The sequence below is a fragment of the Mixophyes fleayi genome, chromosome 2 (assembly GCF_038048845.1).
Source record: "Mixophyes fleayi isolate aMixFle1 chromosome 2, aMixFle1.hap1, whole genome shotgun sequence".
In the NCBI taxonomy this organism is placed as follows: domain Eukaryota; kingdom Metazoa; phylum Chordata; class Amphibia; order Anura; family Limnodynastidae; genus Mixophyes; species Mixophyes fleayi.
The window spans coordinates 344294920-344317306 of record NC_134403.1 but is presented as its reverse complement, the minus strand read 5'-3'; the positions used below and the strand labels follow the sequence as shown (position 1 = coordinate 344317306).

The window sequence follows — 22387 nt, the reverse complement described above, 5'->3', positions numbered from 1 at the left end:
AACCCTCTCCCTACCTATGTGTTGCCATCAATGTAGATTGATTCCTGACCAAACCGTGTCCTAGCTTGTTTAAAACAAGGACATACAACTGAATGTTGACATTTGATTTTCCCCAGCAAGTTTTGCCTTCACATCAAATAATTCAAATCCATAAAAGCCTTTTAGACAACTGACATTATTGGAAGATTTATGAAGCAAAGTTATTGCAATGCACTTCAATAGTAATAGAATAAGCTAAACTGCTTACACAGCTGACTGAGATAAAAGTTACCCATTACGCTTTTCAACAAATTCTTGCTAAAATGAAGTGTCACCAGGGAATGGTAAAAATAAATAAATAAAATAAATTCAGCAAAATATACACTTCAGTTCGTGGTTATTTTCTCAAACACCATACTATACAGTACTGTCAAATATTACTGCTACTGTTATCTGACTGGCTAGTGAGCAACTCAGCTGTATTAGAGTTACCTGCAGTTTTGGCTAGTAAAAATAATTGGTAAAATAGCCAACTGCATTAATTCCATGATGGTTGGATCATAAGTTACATATAATTGTATTAGACACGCCGGGAGTCTAAGAGAAGCTTTGGAGGGCTTCAGGACGTCATCTGGACAAAATCAATGAGCGTAGAGTGCTTTTCTCTCCTGAGTCCCACCAAGGTTCCACCACTGATATATATAATTAAACAATACAATAATTAGCTCTAGGATTTGGACACTGATGAGTTACAGAAATGAATTGCAAATTAGAGGCACTTTCAGGTAAAATGTATGCATAATAGGCTTAGAATTGTTTTTGGACCAGTTAATCTAATAAATACTGTGGTAGATAAATCAGAACAGCACAGGCATAAAAGCATAGGAGGCCATTTATGGAGCGCACTCGGTGCGCACTGCAAAACTTTGCACATGGATGGTCTGCCGAGCGCACATCCCAGCACTCTTGGGAAGTGCGCTTACCGCACTTTGTGGCGAGGCAGAAAAATCTTCACAGGCAGATTATTTAAAAGCGTAAACATCACAGACATCCAGTCACAGAGTCCATCCTCCTATTACTTTAGTATCACCCCTTTCATTAAATTTACCTTTAAATGTTTTCTCCTAAAATACTACTTAGTGTAGTATTATAGGAGAAAATACCGGCGGACTTGTAGGATTTGTATTTATTCTTGAATGTAAAATACTTCTTAGTGTATTTTAGGGGTGCATGGCCACCACAGAGAGGTGGCCATGCACCCCTCTGCAAAGCAATGCTCCTAAATTGCACCCGTTCACCCACTTCATTTTATTTCAATAATCTTACATTGCAGAAAGAAATGCAAGGAATGTACGCACTCCACCCTGATTTCAGTCATCTCAAATCATCCTTAAATGCGCCGTCTTGCTCCACAAACCCGTGTGTTTCGGTATAAATCTACATGGATTTGTGCAAATCAAGGTGCATGATGGGTCAAAGCTGAGTATGCACTCTGCGGTGGAAGTTTTGGGCTCTATAAATAACCTCTATAGCCTGCTAAAATCATGCAACAGTTGAGAGTCTAGAAAATGATAACGTGCTTCTTTAAAGAGGTTGAGCTTGCATTCATTATTATTTTTTCCATCAAAACAAAATTCTTATTGCAATTGCTAGCATTCACCATAGCCTTCCTTTGGAAATCTGAATTTGGGTTTCCCGTTTCTTGATATAATTTAAACAGAACATTTCACCTTCCTATAGTGGAGGCAACAATTTTGTGGGCTGAACCCGTTTTTACGGTACTGTAGATTGTCAGTACTCTGGGAACTCGTTCCAAGGACCTTGGGGGGACCTTCCTCTTTCATGGCTGCGACTATGGACTGTTTCTAAATAACAAGGACTTTAAACTAAGACTCTTGATATGTGAGTTGTAGACTGTGTTTTGTGATGTAAGTGGCGCTAGTCACAATAATATGAATCCTAGTAAATTGAACCAGCAAAATGACTATGGAGTGGGCAGGGCTTGATCAAAGGGTCACTAGATTGCGCCATGTGTCTCATTTAAACATGCACCATTTGTATGCATGGAATATATAACCCCAACAAGTATACTGTACAGCATTTGTGCACAGAATTAGAAGATACATATTTACATAAATTATTACACTTACCTGGAATCAGCTGTCCGAACAAAGGCCGAAGGTAGAGAAAAACTAAAATCGTTGATAGAACAAATGAGTTCATTTTTGTCCATTTCATCTTGCCCCCGTTTTGAACATTAGCTTAATGTTATCTGAAAGATATGAGGAAAGTGAGATTGGAAACTGTTCACCACCTCTGTGTCAATTTCAAGGAGAATAGTGACAAATGACATGATTAATTTAAAAGCATACATTTCACTTCAATAAGAAAAAGCTGCACTTCACAATTTGGTACTTTACGGGAAATTATTGAATGGCAGCGAGACATAATAAACGGACGACACTTTGTCATAATGTGCTAAGTCAAGGGGTTTGATCATGTAATTTACTAAACCTCTCTACAGAAGCATTATGAAAACAATGACATTGTTAACTCTATGTTAGAGTTATTTTTTTCATTGACAGAACCTTTATTATACCCTTTATTATACCGTATAGCACATTCTTACGTCTTAAAAACAATAGTGATATAGTCATTTGCCTGCATAGATTATTTTGTATGGATACTTAGTTTTGGAGACCATTCACAGTCTAGTAGTTTATATACAGTATAACATTTTATTATTATCAGTTAACACATTTGGGATCTAGTATGCATGTGTCTACTGCAAATGTAAATTGGATTTTAGATGAGATAGCTAAAATGAATCAGATTTAATGACATGTACATGTAAGGCAGGAATAGGCCTTGCTTAATTTATCAGCAATACTGCAAATAATACAATACCAGCAAGATGCAAATGTGCAATTACTAAAACCAGCCAAAGCAAATTTCATCAAATACAGATGTGGTACTATTAAGCCTAGCCATATATATATATATATATATATATATATATATATATAGATATATATATATATATATAGCTAGGCTTAATAATACCACACATATATATATATATATATATATATATATATATACACATATAGATTTTATATAAATGCAATTAAGTACAATGCAAACATCTTTGTACAGCTCTGTCACAGATGTTTTTAGGCAAAGTTTTCCTAATTTTACTTTTACTACTGTGACTTCTTTGATCTTTACTGAGGTTAATGTATTTATAAAGCACCAACTGTATGAGGACTAAGAATTTACTATTGTATTGAAAATACCTTTGAATTAATATTCAATTTAGACATTGAATTGACTCTTACAATTATTTTAAGTAAATCCTCTCAAAAGGACTACACAACCCCACGGGTTGTACGCATGTAAAAGACTGCATTTACAAATAAAATGAGAAATAAAGCTGACCGCATAATGGTTATCCTATCACAAGCAAGCCAAATTTACAGGCAGCCAATTACAGAAGACTAATGTACCATATATAGGAACGGACTTCTACTAACCCCATTATTGATTTATCTATCCCTGATGAAGCCCTGTTGTGGGTGAAACGCGTTGGGTCCTAATACTAACAACTATCCGGACTGATTTTGCTGCATCAATACATCTTCTACCTACTTGCTTTAGTAAGCACGAATGCTGGCAGAGTTCTGCACTCTGCTCAACCACTTGTCAAATAGAGCGACTATGTCAGAAAGCAAAAAAACAGCTGGGACACAAGTTTATGTCTGCGCATGCGCGCACCTGTCGGTTCACCGAAGGAATACAGACTACAAGGCAGATGTAGATGCCCCCGCTCAGTGAAGGGGAGGTAAGACAGAGACTGTAAGGAAGTTTCCACATTGATCTACATGAACAGTAAGTCCCATATTTATTGACTTTCCTGGAACTTGATTTATTTTTAAGCAATTTGCATTTACGCCTCAAATAAGGGATTAACCTATATGGATTGAAACTGAGTTTATCCCATGAGTTTGCAACTGGCAATTTTGACAGAGACTTACATATTGAGTGTTTGATACTTCTGAGCTTATCATATGAATCTACAGCTCATGAATTTGTATCTGTATGGTGAACTACTCAAAAAAACATACTTTTATTTCTTGATTTTTATGGTATTATAGCTATGCACATCGCTTATCTATATCTTCATCATCATCATCATCATCATCAGTTATTTATATAGCGCCACTAATTACGCAGCGCTGTACAGAGAACTCATTCACATCAGCCCCTGCCCCATTGGAGCTCACAGTCTAAATTCCCTAAGGTACACACACACACACACACACACACACACACACACACACACACACACACACACACACACACACACACACAGAATCTGTGCTGAAGCCATACCATATCTGCATATGGTGCACTTTATTGCATTACTGCAATTACTGTTCTGGACAGAACTATATGTTATTTATTGTGTATACGTTATCCGACAGTTGACACACGTCAATAAATAAATAAATGACATTATTCTGCTCTATAATGTATATGCTTCAGGTATCTTCACCTGTACACTTAGAACACCTGCATGTAAATTGTCTCATATCCTAGTATTTTAGAAACTACACTAATGCGCCTGGGGTTACTCATTCTGCAAATATTACCTTAGAGCAGGGTTTCCCAAACCCAGTCCTCAGGGCTCCCCAACAGTGCAGGTTTTCCATATCTCCTTGCTGGAGCACAGGTGTATTTATTACTGACTGACACATTGTAACAGATCCCCAGGTGGTCCTAATTATGTCACATGTGATCCAGAAAACCTGCACTGTTAGGGAGCCCTGAGGACTGGGTTTGGGAAACCCTGCCTTAGAGGGAAGGGACCTCACTGTCCATTACTTCCCCATTCAGGTAGCAAATGCCTATACTTAGTGGGTAAGCGCGGGACATCCACCTCGTCGCTTGTTTGCTAACCACATAATGCCTTGTGACACCTTTACGTTCTGTATCAGTGTATGTGAAATACCATATTTCTTTAACAGATTGCATTATTTGTAAAACAGATCAATCTGGCGAAGCAAAAACTAAAAATGCATGATCAGTCATTTTTTCATGTTTGATGAGAATAGTTGTGTTACTTGTTTAATACTAGGCCTTATAATAATAGAAACTGATAACTAGAATCTGATTGGTTGCTATTGGCAACACCTCCACTTTTCCTTTTTAGAGGATTTGACAGATCTACCCATAAGGTGGAGATTCAATTCGGTGCAATGTGTCTCTGGAACATCAGCGGAGACACCTCGCACCGATGCTATGGCTGGAATAAGCGGAGATTTGTACCGTAATCAGGGCCGGATTAAAGGAATGGAGGCCCCTGGGCTAAGGGGGCCTCCATTCCCCCTGTAAGGCCCCCCCGCAGAGAGGCCCCCCCGATGAGGCCCCCCCTGTGAGCCAAGCCGCCCCCAACCCCCAAGGCACTTATCTCTTTCTCCTGGCATAGCGGTCCTTCTCTGGTGCACTGTATGCTCCTTACTGAGGAGACCTTGTGAGAGTGAGACTCACGAGATCTCCTCAGTAAGGAGACTACAGCACGCTGGGGAATGACTGCAATGAAAGTGCTCAGCAGCATTGATCGGGCCAGGGGCTCCTCCGCCCACGACCGATCAATAATTCTGCTGAGCACTTTCAAGGGCCCCCTGGATGCCCGAGGCACCTAGGCTGTAGCCCAGTTAGACCTCGGGTTAATCCGGCCCTGACCGTAATTGCTAACAAGATGTGCAGCTCGACTTCACGGTGATTGAACCTCTTAATAAGTGTCCCTTTGGTGGATATGAAGCAGAATATATTCAATGATGAATAATCTGGTGGTGCATTTATCCTTTTTTCAGTATGTATTGCCTGTTCTATACAGAAATCTTTGTTTCAAACTGTTTTCCTACATTTTCAATTATTTTAATTGATACAAAGATTATAAGAAAAAATTAACCTCAATAAATCAATAAGAGAACTGGGCAATACTAAAGATACACTATATAGAGAAAAGTATTTGGCCACACCTATTAATTATTGAATTGAGGTGTTTCAATCAGACCCGTTGCCCGAGGTGTATAAAATCAAGCACCTAGCCATGCAGTCTCAATTTGCAAATATTTGTGATACAAAATGGTTTTTAAGAGCTCAGTGACTTGAAGCGTGGTACTGTGATAGGATGCCACCTTTGCAATAAGACGGCTTGTGAAATTTCATCCCTGCTGGATATTCCATGGTCAACTGTAAGTGATATTATTAGAAAGTAGAAGCATTTAAGAACAAAAGCAACTCAGCCATGAAGCGGTAGACCACGTAAAATCACAGAGTGGGGTCAACAACTGCTAAGGCGCATGGTGCGTAAAGGTCGCCAATGTTCTGTGGAATGACAAATCACGCTTCTCTGTTTGGCAGTCAGATGGGCGGGTCTGAATTTGGCGGATGCTGGGAGAACGTTACCTGCCTGACTGCATTTTGCCAACTGTGAAGTTTGGTGGAGGAGGGATAATGGTATAGGGTTGTTTTTCAAGGTTTGGGCTAGGTCCCTTATCTCCAGTGAAAGGCAATCTTAATGCTTCAGCATACCAAGTCATTTTGGACAATGCTATGCTTCCAACTTTGTGACAAAAGTTTGGGGAAGGCCCTGTCTATTTCAATATGAGCCCCGTGCACAAAGCAAGGACTACAAAGGCATGGTTTGAAGAGTTTGTTGTGGAAGAACTTGACTGGCCCGTACACAGCCCTGACCCCAACCATATCGAACAGGGGATGAACTGGAATGGAGATTGCAAGCCAGGCCTTCTCGTCCAACATCAGTGTGTGACCTCATAAATGCTCTACAGAATGAATGGGCACAAGTTCCCACAGAAACACTCCAACATCTTGGGGAAAGCCTTCCAAGAAGAGTGGAAGCTGTTATGGCTGCAAAAGGAGGACCAACTCCATATTAAAGTATATGTATTTGAATACAATTGTCACAAATCGGGATCTTAGCCGCACTTACCTCATCCGCCGCTGTCATATCACGGCTACCTGGGTCCCTTCTGGTCATCTGCAGCATTCCCGTTCTCCACACCTTCATTTGTAAACAAACACATACTGTCTGTCCTGATGCATGGGCGCGGCCATCTTGGATGCAGTCAGGTGATCATTCCAAACCAACCAGATTCAGAAGCTGTGATCACATGAACTGATCAGCCAATAGTTGTTTGGGACATCCTATTTAAACCTGCTGCTGTGATCTGTTCATTGCCAGAACAACACACTTCTCTCCAGAGGATAGTTCTTGGCTCCAGTGTTCCTGACTGCATTACAAGTGCAGTAATCCTGTCTGCACTCCTAAGTGCAGTGTTCCTGACTGCACTCCTAAGTGCAGTGTTCCTGACTGCATTACAAGTGCAGTGTTCCTGACTGCATTACAAGTGCAGTGTTCCTGACTGCATTACAAGTGCAGTGTTCCTGACTGCATTACAAGTGCAGTGTTCCTGACTGCATTACAAGTGCAGTGTTCCTGACTGCATTACAAGTGCAGTGTTCCTGACTGCATTACAAGTGCAGTGTTCCTGACTGCATTACAAGTGCAGTGTTCCTGTCTACATTTCCAGACTGCTAATTCCCCTGCTATATTCTACAATCAGCACGAACATGAGCAAGAAGTTCATCCAGGCTGCTAAGTTCTGTTTCACTCCTGCTCCAGCTAGTCCCAAGGGTCCCGAATCGGATCAAGAAATTCAGACGACCGTGACAGTTTGTTCTGGCCTAATGGATCCGCTAGGGGAACATACCCCGAGGGAGGACTCTGTCCAAATATTAGCTGAACGCATTGAGAGACAAGAAACTAACCAGGGGCAAATTTTGAGATTGCTGCAGGATGTTTCTACACGTATGGATACCTTGCAGTTATTCCGCAGTCAACCATCCCATACTCCGCCTGAGCCAGTAATACCTGCTTCACTACTTACTTCATCCAGACTCCATCTTCCCACGCCAGCTAAATACAATGGCGATCCGAAGAATTGCCGCGGGTTTCTCAACCAGTGTAGTATACACTTTGAATTACAACCCGGAAATTTCCCCACTGCACGTACCAAAACTGCTTATATTGTTTCGCTACTATCAGGGCAAGCTCTGGCATGGGCATCACCGCTCTGGGAAAAATCTGACCCAATTTTATTTGACATTGATAGCTTCCTGTCTACCTTCCGCAGAATATTCGACGAGCCTGGAAGAACAACGTCAGCCGCTTTAGATATTCTGCGCCTTCGGCAAGGGCAGCAGTCTGTGGGCCAATATGCCGTTCAATTTCAAACACTTTCCTCTGAACTATCTTGGAATAACGATGCTCTTGTTGCGGTTTTCTGGCAGGGCCTGTCTGACCACATTAAGGATGTATTAGCGTCTCGGGACTTACCTACAACGCTAGACCAATTGATTACCACCTGCAATCGGGTTGATCTTCGGTTCAGAGAAAGAGCTCTAGAAAAGAGGAAGCTGAAACACCCCAAGTTCCACCCTATTCAACGGGTCCGTGTACCGTCTCCTTTCCCTGAAGGACCCATGCAATTAGGCAAAGCACGTCTTTTACCCACCGAGCGAGAACGGCGAGAGAAACTTTGCTTATACTGTGCCAGTTCCGGACATCTGTTACATCATTGTCCTCGTAAGCCGGGTAAACACAACCTCCTAGCTGACGATGAGGAAGTGAGCCTAGGAGTGGCTCTTCGCTCCCCACAAGGCAAGGACTGTATTATCTCAGTCACTCTGAAACACGCTCAAGGCTCCCAATACATTTCAGCCCTGCTGGATTCTGGAGCAGCTGGGAATTTCATGTCTGCCAGATTAGCTGCTGAACTAGCCATTCCACTAGAGAAAATTCCAGTGACCATCTTTCTGTCTGCGGTTGACGGTAGCCGTATTCCAGGGGGTACCATTACGCATCAGACTTCTCCAGTGACGCTCCAAATAGGAGTTCTGCATTCCGAGTCTCTTACCTTTTTGGTCATCCCAGAAGCCACTAGCCCTGTGGTTCTCGGGTTTCCATGGCTTCAAACGCATAACCCCCATATTGACTGGTCGACTCCACAAATCCTGGCGTGGGCTCCAACTTGTTTCGGGTCCTGTTTACAACGTGTTCTTCCACATTGCTCCACCTCTGATAAGGAAGTTTTGCCAGTTCCTTCTGCCTACCAAGAGTTCACAGACGTTTTCAGTAAGCAGGCCGCTGAAACTCTACCACCTCATCGGGATTGGGACTGTCCCATTGATCTTGTTCCGGGTAAAACCCCACCGCGTGGCAGAGTCTACCCTCTTTCTATCCCTGAGACAAAATCTATGTCTGAATATGTAAAAGAGAACTTGGAAAGGGGCTTTATTCGCCCATCCTCTTCACCGGCAGGAGCCGGGTTCTTTTTTGTAAAAAAAAAAGATGGTGGATTACGTCGCTGCATCGATTACCGAGGTCTCAACGACATTATCATCAAGAACCGGTATCCTCTGCCCCTCATCACAGAGTTATTTGACAGAGTCAAAGGTGCGCAAATATTTACGAAGTTGGATCTCCGCGGGGCCTACAATTTGATCCGTATCAGGCGTGGCGATGAATGGAAAACCGCCTTTAACACCAGGGATGGGCACTACGAATATCTTGTCATGCCATTCGGTCTGAGCAATGCCCCAGCGGTTTTTCAGAATTTCATAAACGAAATCTTTCGGGACTTACTGTACCATACTATTGTGGTATATTTGGACGATATCCTCGTTTTCTCCTCTGATATCCAGTCCCATCGCAGACATGTTAAACAGCCGTCTCAGAAGGAATAAACTGTATTGCAAGCTTGAAAAATGCACCTTCGAAGTTGAATCCATTCCATTCTTGGGGTATATCATCTCGGGCACCGGTCTCCGTATGGACCCAGAGAAGGTGCAAGCTATTCTTAACTGGCCTCAACCATCTACACTAAAGGCAGTACAGCGATTTCTGGGATTTGCTAACTACTATCGAAAATTTATTCGTGGCTACTCTACTGTAGTAGCACCACTCACCGCCCTCACCAAAAAAGGAGCTAATCCTGCCAAGTGGTCTGAAGAAGCCCAATCTGCTTTTCAACTTCTGAAACAAGCATTTATTTCTGCTCCCATACTGAGGCAACCAGATTTAACCTGTCCATTCTACTTGGAAGTTGATGCCTCATCTGTCGGAGTAGGGGCAGTTCTCTCCCAAAAACCAGCTGATGAGCAATGGCATCCCTGCGGGTTCTTCTCCCGAAAATTTTTACCAGCTGAACGAAATTATGCCATAGGGGACAAAGAGCTGCTTGCCATCAAATTGGCGCTTGAAGAGTGGAGACATTTACTTGAGGGTGCTCGTTATCCTGTCACAATATACACGGATCACAAGAATCTGCTCTACCTTAAAACTGCACAGTGCATGAATCCACGTCAGGCCCGATGGGCACTATTCTTTTCTCGATTTGATATCCATGTCACCTTCCGTCCCGGTTCCAAAAATCGCAAGGCCGATGCTCTGTCACGTTCTATGGTAAAAGAAGAAGATTCCATCATTGTGGATCCACGGCCTATTATCAGCCCACTCAGCATCGCAGTCAGTAGACCCGACAATACACCTCCCCAGGGGAAAACTTTTGTTCCTGAGAATCTGCGTAAAAAATTGCTCCAATGGGCACATTGTTCCAGATTTGCCGGTCATGCTGGCATCCGCAAAACTCAATCTTTCATATTGAGAAGCTACTGGTGCCCTACGCTTCATCAGGATGTTCAGCAATTTGTTTCCGCATGTGGCAGCTGTGCCCAACATAAAAGTTCAAGACAATCTTCAGCTGGTCAACTTTTGCCTCTGCCTATTCCCACCAAACCCTGGACCCATATTTCTATGGACTTTGTTTCCGATTTGCCCAATTCTAATAATTTCAATACCGTCTGGGTCATCGTTGACCGATTCTCTAAAATGGCGCATTTTGTTCCTCTCCGTGGACTCCCATCAGCACCTATCCTGGCTCAGCAATTTATAAAGGAGATCTTCCGTTTGCATGGGTGTCCTGAAGAAATCGTCTCAGATAGAGGAGTTCAGTTTGTGGCGAAATTCTGGAGATCCTTGTGCCAAGCACTACAGATCAAACTAAACTTCTCTTCGGCCTATCATCCCCAATCCAACGGGCAAACGGAAAGAGTTAATCAAGACCTAGAAACATTTCTCCGTTTGTACATATCCTCTTCTCAAGACGACTGGGTAGATCTGCTTCCTTGGGCAGAATTTGCTCATAATAATCATTATCACGAATCCTCTGCTTCCACTCCATTTCATACGGTCTATGGCCTACACCCCAGGGTACCCTTGTTTACTCCACTTCCTACAGCCTCAGTACCTGCCTCAGAAGTTTTCCTAAAGAATTTTTCAGGCCACTGGCGCCAGGTACGGGAATCTCTACTTAAAGCGTCCCAACGCTACAAAATTCAGGCCGACAAAAAGCGACGAGCCATTCCAAGCTTGAAACCCGGAGACAGAGTCTGGCTGTCTACTCGCAATCTACGCCTCAGAGTTCCATCTATGAAATTCGCTCCTCGCTTTATTGGACCGTTTAACATCTCCCGAGTCATCAATCCAGTGTCCTACAAATTACATCTACCATCTTACCTCAGGGTACCCAACACCTTCCATATCTCTCTCTTGAAACCACTGGTGCTAAATCGGTTTTATACACCCAAACTGGTTTCTCCTGAAGTGCAGACTGAACATGGTGACGAATATGAAATTAAAGAGATCTTGGACTCTCGGTTTCGACATAAAACCTTACAATATCTAGTCGACTGGAAAGGCTATGGTCCAGAAGAGAGGGCCTGGATCAAAGCTTCTGATGTTCACGCTCCATCTCTCATCAAAAAATTTCACCGCAAGTTTCCAACTAAGCCCCAATCTAAGTGTCCAGTGGCCACTCGTAAGGGAGGGGGTACTGTCACAAATCGGGATCTTAGCCGCACTTACCTCATCCGCCGCTGTCATATCACGGCTACCTGGGTCCCTTCTGGTCATCTGCAGCATTCCCGTTCTCCACACCTTCATTTGTAAACAAACACATACTGTCTGTCCTGATGCATGGGCGCGGCCATCTTGGATGCAGTCAGGTGATCATTCCAAACCAACCAGATTCAGAAGCTGTGATCACATGAACTGATCAGCCAATAGTTGTTTGGGACATCCTATTTAAACCTGCTGCTGTGATCTGTTCATTGCCAGAACAACACACTTCTCTCCAGAGGATAGTTCTTGGCTCCAGTGTTCCTGACTGCATTACAAGTGCAGTAATCCTGTCTGCACTCCTAAGTGCAGTGTTCCTGACTGCATTACAAGTGCAGTGTTCCTGACTGCATTACAAGTGCAGTGTTCCTGACTGCATTACAAGTGCAGTGTTCCTGACTGCATTACAAGTGCAGTGTTCCTGACTGCATTACAAGTGCAGTGTTCCTGTCTACATTTCCAGACTGCTAATTCCCCTGCTATATTCTACAATCAGCACGAACATGAGCAAGAAGTTCATCCAGGCTGCTAAGTTCTGTTTCACTCCTGCTCCAGCTAGTCCCAAGGGTCCCGAATCGGATCAAGAAATTCAGACGACCGTGACAACAATGTCATTACAGTCCCTGTTGGTGTAGTGGTCAAGCATATGAATACTTTTGTCCATAGTGTACTTATGGTGATTTTGTAGAACATGACCACAGGACACTTTCACGTATCATCTCTTTATCTCCCCTTTCTGCTACTGGTCTTCCTTGTGAATCAAACTGCACAAGTTTCCTGAACCAGCATTTACAGAAAGAGGAGATAAGTAAGCTTGTGATAGTGCCCTGTTATTATTAACAATCATAGAAGCTTTCTATAGCGTAATCCTGGCTTTGGCTGTACTCCTGATTTTCAGCAATGGCCACCATATATGAAGACAACCTCTCAACAACACCCTCCAAAAACATGTTGTAGAGATTTAAATTCATGGTGGTAACATACCAATACATATTTTGATATATCCAATTAATCATATACGAGGCAGAGAAAATGAAATACACAATCTCACACATATGTGATTAATTAATCTGTTAGTGTGGGTCATCAATCCTAGGGTTTTTAATACCATGATTATTTGCATGATTTACCATTAAAGTGTATTAAACCAAGTCATTTCACTTTAGTGAAGTGTTACTTGTTGTAAATGACCCAACTGTCTATCTTAAATTAAGTTATATTTTAATTAAATGTGTTTTTTTCTAATGCTTCCAGCGTTCGACAGCAACACATTTGCCTTCAGTCATATCGAGTGTATTTAGAAAAATAACCTTAATATATCCATCTACAGGTAAATACTGCTCAGTAAACATTTCTTCTCTTTGAACACTGATTTTCTTATGTGCTGCCAGCAACAGCAAATTGCAGAATCTTACAACACTATGGATTAAGGGGAAATGTAATTACCTTGTTTTTGTCAGCTTGAAACCTGGAACAAACTGTATGATGCAAGTAACATTGAACAAGATAAATAAAAAGCCACCAATTGATTAATAAATCGCTTTCAAATAATTATCTTTTCATCCAATGGAATACATTTTTAACTTCTAAGTCAAAGTTCAAGGCAGGGAATTAGAGCTTAGTTTCGATGAAATAGTTTTAGATTGCCACCAGTTGCCCTTTCTTATCTACTGTTTGAAACTCTGTTGCCCTTGCTAAATTATTTTGAGGCTAACCTGCACAAATCCCAAATACCAAATCAACTGACCTGTGTTAAAATTCCAGAAAATTAGGTACTTAACAAGCAAAATTCTTGTTCAGTTAAGTCCACGTTTCTGTGCTTCACCACCTAGCACTTCCTTATCTATTAAAGATCAATAGCTCTAAGACTGCAGGGGCGTACGGAGGATTGTCTGGGGGGAGGTTTCCCCCGACCCAAAAAAAAAAAAAACAACCCGAGAGAGAGCTGCTGCGCATGCGCAGCAGCTCCGTTTCGTCAGTTCTGTCCTATACAGCAGCCGCGGCGCTGTCTGAAAAGCGTCCGCGGCGGTGCTGTATACACTACAGCACCGCCGTGGACACTTCTTTGACAGCGCCGCGGCTGCTGTATAGGACAGTGGCCACTTAGTTAGCGTGGGGGGGTTACTAGAGACTCAGAAACCCCCCCTGCGTGCGCCACTGGACTGCTAGCATTATGAAATGCTAGCACCCCTTGGGGCCAGAAGACCAAACATTGGACACCACTAACAATATTTTGGACTGAATAGGGTCTTAAGCACCATGATGATGTTGTAGATAAAGCATGCACATTAAAAAGTCTTGTTCTATTTGCCCATTCATCGACTTCAGCTTCGTCTTTCATTTTTCTATCTTCTCTAACCTATTGACTGTGGCTTTGTCCCTTACGATTCTAAATTTTCTAACCCCTTAACTTCAATGTTGTGCCTGAAGATGCATCCTTTCATTACTAAGGCCGGATATGGTGTGTCTCTGATAGCAACATCAACCAAGTGGCTCTCTCCTGGAAGCAACCAGCATTGTGATAAAAACGTGAAGTATTTGCCCACACAGATAACTCTGTTCCAGAACTGCTGTACTGAGTAGCTAAAGAGTTCAGATTCTTAACCATGAGGTGACAATGTACAATACACCAGAGAGGTGGTGGTGAGCACAGTTACTACCAATATGGCTTTATTCCTTGTATAACATTATGGTTTACCCGAAGGGCCACCCATATAGACTAAGTAACCCTAACTTTCAGACCAAAATAACTTCTGGTGGCGTTCACTGGCAAAATCCTTAATTTGTAGAAAATCTCAGCGTATACTAGGCTCTGGATAGTCTTCTCTTGGGAAGGAGACCAAGGCCTGTTCTCACAGGAGTCAAACTAGGCTAGCTTCAGTACTAAGGATGAGTTGATCTGGTGCTTTGCCACAAGACTACAGAAATATTTGAAGAGCCGGGAGACGGGGAAAAGACCTAAAAGTCCCAATAAGCCCCATTCTGGCTCCTAGACACTCAGGTGCACTCTCCCACCAATTTTATCGCACAGACCTCCCATACTTCTGGGCCCAAGAAACTATGAGGATAGACCCCTCTTTCAAAGGATGTGCCCCCTCAGTAGTTTTTGTGGTGATCACCAGTCAATAGCACCATACACTACAGAAAGTATTAAGATGTCCATAGATGGGTGGAGTGCTTATAATGCTTAGATCTTCCCCATCCTGGCTTCAAAAAACTCATATGATGTAGTAGATTTTCTATTTTTAAAAATGGGCTTCCCATAATTCTTTCAAGTGCAGATATAATTATGATAATCTATGTGTAGAATCGTGATTTTTTTTTTTACTGTTTTGGAAAGGTGGATTGATGCCAAAACAAGAACCATAAAGTATTTAGTTCACTTTCATGAGATTTCAATAAAAAAAATACTTTTTTTGCCATTTTGGATATATTTTTATGCTGTGTCAAGAGATATAAGCAAGCTTATGGTATTTTCTGAAAATTAAAAGTCTTCTGAAAATATCAATGTATAAATTGTGTGGGTATTGCATCAAGAAATTATTGATATTGATGTTGGAATGTGAGATGCTCAAACATGGGCAAAATAGGCTGAGCAAGATGGTGATAAAGACATCAGTGGTGAAGGGTTTAAAGTTGCCCCCATATAGCTTATTGGCGGTGATATTTGGCAATTGGTCCAATATAACCAGGTCGGCTGCCCCAAAATAAGCTTAATTCAGCATAATAATCCGCTAATAATTAGGGTATCTTGGATTTCTGCTTGTCCAGCAATGCAACAGCTAATTTATCCTGCTGAATTCCCTAGCAATTAACAAGCTACATCTGATGCCTGGCCTTTAAAACTCTGGCTTTTCTGTAATCATAGCCAGATCATTGGTGAGCATATGCTGTCCTGCTATACTAAGTTCTTGGCATCCTAATCCTGCAATTCTAAATTCCTATTCTTCTGCTACCATTATTCAATCCTGAGTTCCTGTGCCTCTGCTACCAGTATACAATCCTGAGTTCCTATGCCTTTGCTACCGATGTACTATGTTGAATACCTCACACCCTGCTACCAGTGTGCTATCCTGAGTTCCTGACACTTTCTTACCAGTGTGCTATCCTGAGTTCCTGACTCTTTCTTACCAGTGTGCTATCCTGAATTCCTGACACCTTCTTATCAGTGTGCTATCATGAGTTCCTGACACCTTCTTACCAGTGTGCTATCCTGAGTTCCTGACACCCTGCTACCAGCGTGCTATCCTGAGTTCCTTACACTTTCTTACCAGTATGCTATCCTGAGTTCCTGACACCCTGCTACTAGTATGTGGTCTCGAACTCTGATATACATGTGCAATTATCCTGACACCCTGCTACCCAAATGCAAGCCTGAGTTCCTGACACCATGGTACCCAAGTGCAAGCCTGAGTTACTGACACCCTGCTACTAAATGTGCTATCCTGAGCTCCTGACACTCTGCTACTCGTGTTCAATCCTGATATACCTCTCTGGCCTAAATACTCCCAACCATTATCACTCTTGTGTAATTCTACACTTGCACCGGAACTCAGAGTCCATTTGTGGCATAATTCCTGACATTCCTGATTGTCATATATTTCATTATACTTTTTACTCTTCATATCCATATTTCTATTTTTTTGCTGGTATGTGATCTGTGTTTAAATTAAACTTCAGTATTTTTTACTATATATCTGGGGTTGATCATTTATAAAGTGTGTTTAAACGATTCCAACTTAACTTACATGTATTTCTCTTGTTATTGTTTTTACTTTTAGCAATTTGTGCTATTCTTTCAGCATATATGGCCAACCATATTGTATGGGACCCCCTGGGATCCAATCACTGCAGCACTGTGACTGTGTGTGACAAAAGTTCTAGTTTTGCCTGTGTGTCGCCAACTAGGTTAATCACATATAAGGACATTATAAACTTTTTATTTCTCTCTTTGTTTGTAAAAGAAACTGAAATGCCATCTACCTGTGTTCAACTTGTAAACGTGTATTAGACAAATACCTAGACTGCCCCACCAAAAAATAAACAAAAAATTCCTGGTCCAGGTTTTGTAAAGTAATCCTTTATGAATTTTGGAAATGTCATGGTGATTGGCTTAGTTAATATGAGACCAATGCCATCATTTCAACCAGATGGTTTATCATTCTTGTCTATTTAGAATGTACACTGCATTAATGAAATGATGGGTTCGTGTTTGCACGTTTCTTAGAACAGTAGATTAAACTTAATCAGACTATTGCATGTGGGTGGCTTCTAATAATGAAGTGGTCTATAATTAAGTTGAGTAAACCTTCACATTAAAACGCAAAATGGTTATAGAAAATCATTCTTTTAGGGAAAAATAGTAACTAGAACACTAATATATCTTTAATTAAGCATCAAGGTGGAAGAAATCCCTTACTTTGTGCTGTGTTTATAATGTACATTACTGTATTTCACCAATCATGAGAGTGAGGGATTTATCAATGATATTTTGGCCAGAACATTTTGTAGGAAAATATTTTCTCCTTTGTGATTTACCATACAGTGGCATTACAAGTGGAGCAAAAGCTGCTCCAAGTATATATCTTATATTGTAGAACACTTTGAATACAGTTTAGTAAATATTACTACGGACATCTCTCCAGATAATGGACCTGAGTCATTAAGGAAAGTAAAGCAAAAAAAAAAGAAGTGAATGTTCTCTGGAACAAACCATGTTACAATGCAAGGGGTGCAAATTAGTTTATTATTTTGCACGTAAGGAAAATACTGACTGTTTTTTCATCTAGCACACAAATAGCTTTGTTTTTACAGTGAAATTTAAAGTTGGTCTAGGTCATGCCCTACCCCAACTATAAATCTGTCCCCACATTTTAAATTTAACTCCCCCTCAAATGCAACATGGTTTTGCCAAGGTGCAAAGTTACTCCTTTTTATGCTTTGCTTTCCTTAATGAATTAGGCCCAATATGTGGAGCCATTTACTAAGATGTATTAGGTGTTGATTTAATTATGGTTTTGATGATGAGGTGTTGATTAAATCATAATTATTTGTCTGGTAGGGCCAGTGCTCTCCTTGTATCTTTCTAAAACAAAGGTAAGTAATTTTGGGTGATTTGGCTGTAAAAATGCAGAGATTGGCTATGTTAGCCCAATAGTTAATTTATGAACATATATATTTTTTTACTGGTTCAAATCAAATAGTTGTTTAAAAAGAAAAGATATATTAAGAACTTTAGACTTAACATTTTTTTGGTGCTGTTGTTGTAAAATTTAGTATAGATGAAAAACAACATTTTACATTTTGTTCTAAATTCTCTAATTTTTTTCATGTTTGCCCTTCCAAAAAGATTTCTCAGCTGCAAAATAGTGGTATTTGTAGAAACTCACAATTTGCTAAAAAGTTGCACTCATTTCTAATTGTAATAATGTCAATAGTTTAAGAGGAAAGAACAATATGAATAAACATACTAGATGATCAGGTCTATCTAGGAATAAGTCTTTGACAGATGTAAATCCAGTGTCAATTCAGTCATATTAAACATAACATGAAATTTGCATCACGATCGATGAGTATCACTTCTGCAAAGAAGTAAAATCAGAAAATAGATTGTAGCTGGAAATGTATAATACACGCTAATGAGAGACAAACTGCTAAGTGTTATTGTATCATAACAAACACAGAGGGTAATGAACGTCAGATGTTATCACCTTTACTGACAAAAATCACCCAAACATACTTAGAAAGTAAAATAAATATTTGACAATAACAAATCCACTCTCAATGAAGCCATTAAATCAGCTTATATATTCCCATTGTCTTCTATAACTTTCAAACACAAATCCTTCTTTGTGGAATACTCCTATTTTTATTATTGATATCCCCCAGACAAGATTAAGTCTGAAGACATGATTAAGTCTTAAGAATTACAAATGAAGAACGGATTCCATACACTATTTCTAATATATAGCATGCACCTATGAACCTGTCTTAGTTAAGCCATACAGAACACTAAAAGCTTTTATTGTTGAAAGGATTTTTACTTAGCCATTGTAGAGGTATACAAAAAAAATTACATTTAAAGGCTGTAACAATTCAGCAACCTTAGGTATGATAGATAGCATTATAAATGTATTTCATTTATGAGTGAGGTTTCAGGGACCGAGGCAGAATAACCTTTAATTTTAAGGATCATTGCAGAAGAAAGACCTTAGAATTCTTTAAGACTGATAGACATTTGGCAGTGCAGAGAACTGACAGATAGAAGTAATTTAGCTTATAAAATAATGATGAAATGATAAGACGAGAACAAAAGGAAATACATCGCTGGAAAGGGTACAAAATATTCTCCCAAGATGGTATTTTGACTCTTCACTTCTATTTGCTCTTAAAAAGGCAAGAGGGCTTTTCAAAGCCATTAAGCATTAAACATTCACATTTCTTCTGAAATGTCCGCAGCAGGGCTTAAAAAAGGGGATTCAATTTTCAAAGATAATTGTGTCAGATAGCTGTCTCGTGGCTTTTCAGAAACAATCTGATAAATACCTAATTACCAGCCAAGCGATTTCAGACCAACACAGCTGGCGCTGAGAAAAGGCTATAGGGATTGACAGGAACCCCCAAAAGCCATAAGGAATAGAAACCATTTGGACTTTGAATTACTTAATTTATTCAGCAGATAAAATGTATAAAATGTATTTTTAAGAGACAACAAGATATGAAGCAACCAAACTACTATTTTAATGCTCATATAATGTGACAGATTCAATTTCTAATCTGGAGAATGGAAACGATATGTGATCTCTTAAATGTCAATGGTACAATCCTCTATTCCTTCCACTTTCCCCATAAATGAGAAAATGAAACATAATATTTTAGACTTGTGACTATATAATGACATTGTTTAAAGTGAAGTTTTCAATTCATCCCAGGATAACTTAAATAAAAGTTGTGCTACAAAATGTGCCTTAAGCAATATATTATTTAGAGGGAAATGGAGAGTCGGGTGGATTCAGTATTTATGCTATGAATGATTGCTGGCAGGGCCCTCCTACCTCTCTGTCTGTCTGTATTATCCATTATTGTTTTATTATTGTATTGGTTCCCAATCGTACAGCACTACGAAATTTGCTGGCTCTATATAAATAAATGATGATGATGATGATGATGATGATGATTGTGCTATGGTTAATCAATGTACTAAGAGCTTCTGTCATCCTTCTAAGTTGCAGTATCTTATTTGGCACATAACATCCTCACAGTTTTTCTATATTAAAACAATTAAATATATATATATACATATACAGAGAGATAGAGAGAGATAGTGACACGAGCACGCTTCTGGTGATATACACACGAACACCTTCTTGCTTTTTACTCTTCTTTTATTATAGAGATGGCAAAGCCCTTCCTACCATAAAGTTGCACACACTTTCTTGTGACCCTAATGCAAAAGTAACAGAGACCAGCTCCCTAGACACCAGCCACTGTCTGGCACCGGTCACAGTGTTCAAAAGGAAAAAAAAGGTTTAAATAATTTATACTCCTCCCACAGCCCTAACTTGATAAACAGATGACACTCCCACCTTGTCTTTAAAAAGGAGTTCTCTGCAGATGTTCTGTTTGATTGCAGACACAGCAACTGTCAACTTGCTGCTAGCTGTGGAAAAAGATGCTTTTAAACCACTTCAAAATTGTAAGTTGAATCAGACTCTTTCCTATTATTTTTTCACACATACGTACTCCTCCTGTATCTGTTTAACCTAGATGAACTAATGTACAAATGTGTAACTTGGTCTGAAGCCTTGCTCTGCAGACTGCTAGCTAACTGCTTAAGTGAAGCCTGGAAGCCTGTGGCAAGCAAACCACTCCTCTTGTCACTATATATATATATATATATATATATATATATATATATATATAAATATATATATGCAAAAAGACAGATGGCTGAAAAAAGCCAAAATATTTTGTTGTTCAAGATTAAAAATAACTAACTGAAACTCATTGGTGGATATCTATTACATCTGGTACATAGGTAACAGTGCATAAAAGGCTCTGTTTCCCATAATATAGAATCAGACTTTGCTTTTGCTCTCTACATTGTACAAGACACATTTTAGGCTTTGTACACATGGACTTTATTTTAAAGCTTTTAGTGCACGTTCTCAAAGCTTAATGAACACGCTTTAAGTCCAAACACAATGTAAATAAATACACACTCTGACAAGCATTCCCTTTGCTTTGCCACAGTTTCTATGTTTCCTGCAGCATCCACAAGTAAAAAAGAAACAAGAAAACAGCGCTAAAGGTTTATAATAACACAATGCATAAAAAACAGCAAAGTGATTAAATAAAAGCAATACTATATACGTAAATCATTGCATGAATGTAAACTATTTTATTGGTCAATATGATGTAAAGAATATATAGGTAATATACATAAAAAGGTGTGTCTACAACATGCCATATAAAAACGGAAAAACGTACAAATATTACCGCAAACAACAAATGTCTCAACCTGCTATTGCATGGTAATCAGGGGCAGGCTGGGCAAGGGCATCTGGCCCCCGGGCCGATCCCATAGTGGGGTATCTTGGGCTGGGTCACTGGGCCACCTGCATTTTTTTATCCCTTTAAAATGTTCCTAATAGGCTGCTGAGTAGAGTCTTCCCCCTAGGCTAAAATTTGCCAGCCCTGCCCTGATGGTTATAACTTGGAATGCAAATTCAGTAAGGAAAAATTGTCCCAACTGACTGGCGTATTATATCTTAGTTTGGGTATTCTTCGTTTTATATTTTCTTTTGTAGTATTTGTTTTTGGTTTAGAGATTGGTTGTATAGATCCTCTAGTGGTCTATTATCTGAGCTTTTGAATGAAAATGTGGAGTTTCTCGCTACTTATTCTACATTTGAAAACTAGTTACTAACTTTGCCTACTTGTACTTAGCTACAATAGGTTTTATATTACAGTAGTGAGTATGATGGATCGATACTTTGTGGTCACACCAAGCTTATCTTGGGTATATTTATTTTCTTTTTGCACAAGTATTGTTTGTTTTACATTTTTTTTTCCCTTATCCATATTTCTAATGTAATGCTGATTCCAGCAAGTGCCTTTTGATTTCACTATTACAAAAGATCTAACCATTTGTTTTCTTATAATATCGAGATTGCTGTTAATGTCTTTTGATTAATTATTATTTATACATAAACTTTATATGCAAGACTTGTTCTTTAAATAATTCTTTGTTTAGGAATTTGCATGTTCTCGGGTAGTTAGCATTATATCTTGACCATAGCAATATTATGAATGGTAATGAGGGTCATATGTTTTACTATTAAGTTTTTCATGTGATCTGCA

General features: G+C 40.0%; 1 protein-coding gene across 1 annotated transcript in view; it reads right to left on the bottom strand.

Annotated features, from left to right (window-relative positions):
* The window catches only part of ROBO1 (roundabout guidance receptor 1), an 859323-nt gene that overhangs the window by 732066 nt on the left and 104870 nt on the right, over nt 1-22387 (bottom strand). The window contains exon 2 of the mRNA XM_075197076.1: nt 2130-2251. Within this exon, the coding sequence (XP_075053177.1) occupies nt 2130-2217 (88 nt within the window). The 5' untranslated portion in view covers nt 2218-2251. The remainder of the gene's footprint in view (nt 1-2129; nt 2252-22387) is intronic.